The sequence below is a fragment of the Mesitornis unicolor genome, unplaced genomic scaffold, assembly GCF_000695765.1.
Source record: "Mesitornis unicolor isolate BGI_N332 unplaced genomic scaffold, ASM69576v1 scaffold41096, whole genome shotgun sequence".
In the NCBI taxonomy this organism is placed as follows: Eukaryota; Metazoa; Chordata; class Aves; order Mesitornithiformes; family Mesitornithidae; genus Mesitornis; species Mesitornis unicolor.
The window spans coordinates 12-1,269 of NW_010189676.1; the positions used below are offsets into that span (position 1 = coordinate 12).

Sequence of the window (1,258 nt, forward strand, 5' to 3'; positions counted from 1 at the left end):
CAGAAGAGGGAGCAGGAGGGGGAGAAAAAGAAGGCAGGAAGGGGGACTGTCCCCAGTAAACTCCCCCAATTTATAGTGAATGTGATGTTTGTAGTATGAACAGTATTAACTGGTCAGCCTGGGAATGCCTTGGGGTTGACTCCCCTAGGTTTCTGTTCCCCCCAGCCTTTGCATCTGTTTATCTCAAGACCTTGAAGACCTTGAGCACAATGGCAACCTGCATACCAGTATTAGCTGAAACCTATAAAAAAAAGTTTTTATCAACTTCATTCCCGTGAGAGAGAGTGTTGTAGTCCTTACAAAATCACAGTTTTCCTCAACAGAAAACTGACTTGAAAATTCTGTCCCACTAACCCAGGACACCCTCCTTCATGTGTGTCCTGCACATTTTGGAGTGAGAAGGGAGAGCAGGGAGGAATATGGGAATATAGGAAATCTTCTCAATAGATAAAGAAGACTCTCTCCTGCATCAGGGGCTTTCTCATCCAGGCTCCACACTAGGCTCACTTAGATGCTTGGGTGCAGGGTGTGTAGTGTACTACATTGCACGTTCGGTTTATCTCACTTCAAAATGCGTCTGTCTTCCTTTTTATAGGGCACAGACAAAGAACAGGAGTTTGCAGCTGCAAGTGCAAAACAGCTGGAATACCAGCAGCTAGAGGACGACAAGCTCTCTCAAAAATCATCATCTAGCAAACTTTCCAAGTCTCCTCTAAAGATTGTCAAGAAACCGAAAAATATGCAGTGCAAAGTGACACTCCTGGATGGATCGGAATATGCCTGTGAAGTAGAGGTAAATTACATTTTGTCTTCATTTTTTCCTCCTGACTAGAGGAAAATATTTGAAATTAGATTCCTTATTTAAGCGAAAATATGAATGGTGTGATATTTTACCAGTGCCAAGCACAGAGATGCTTCTGTTGTTTTCTCTGGAGGTTGAAGACATTGCACAGATGTGAGCTGGGTGAGGGATCATGAGCAGTCCCTGGAACAGCCAGAGACTTTGGATTAATTTTATGTCAGCACATGCCACAACAGAATGCAGAAAATGAATTATGGGCAGCAAAGCTCATAAACAAAGAAGGATTTGATCCCATAGGGCTTGTTTTTTCCTTCATGCACTGCTGAGTTGAGACTTGCATTGAGTCACTGTCCAAACAGTAATACTGACCATCGTGAGATTACTTCATGATGTCTGTGCATCATAACTGTGTTGGAATGTTACCGACAGAAAGTTGCTGGTGTTTTTCTGTAGGGA

At 43.0% G+C, this 1,258-nt stretch overlaps 1 protein-coding gene across 1 annotated transcript in view; it reads left to right on the forward strand.

Moving 5' to 3' along the window:
• Positions 1–676: 676 nt before the first annotated feature.
• Positions 677–1,258, forward strand: part of EPB41L3 (erythrocyte membrane protein band 4.1-like 3) — a 58,206-nt gene continuing 57,624 nt past the window's right edge. Inside the window, exon 1 of the mRNA XM_010186155.1 lies at positions 677–793. Coding sequence (XP_010184457.1) covers positions 740–793 — 54 coding nt within the window. The 5' untranslated portion in view covers positions 677–739. The remainder of the gene's footprint in view (positions 794–1,258) is intronic.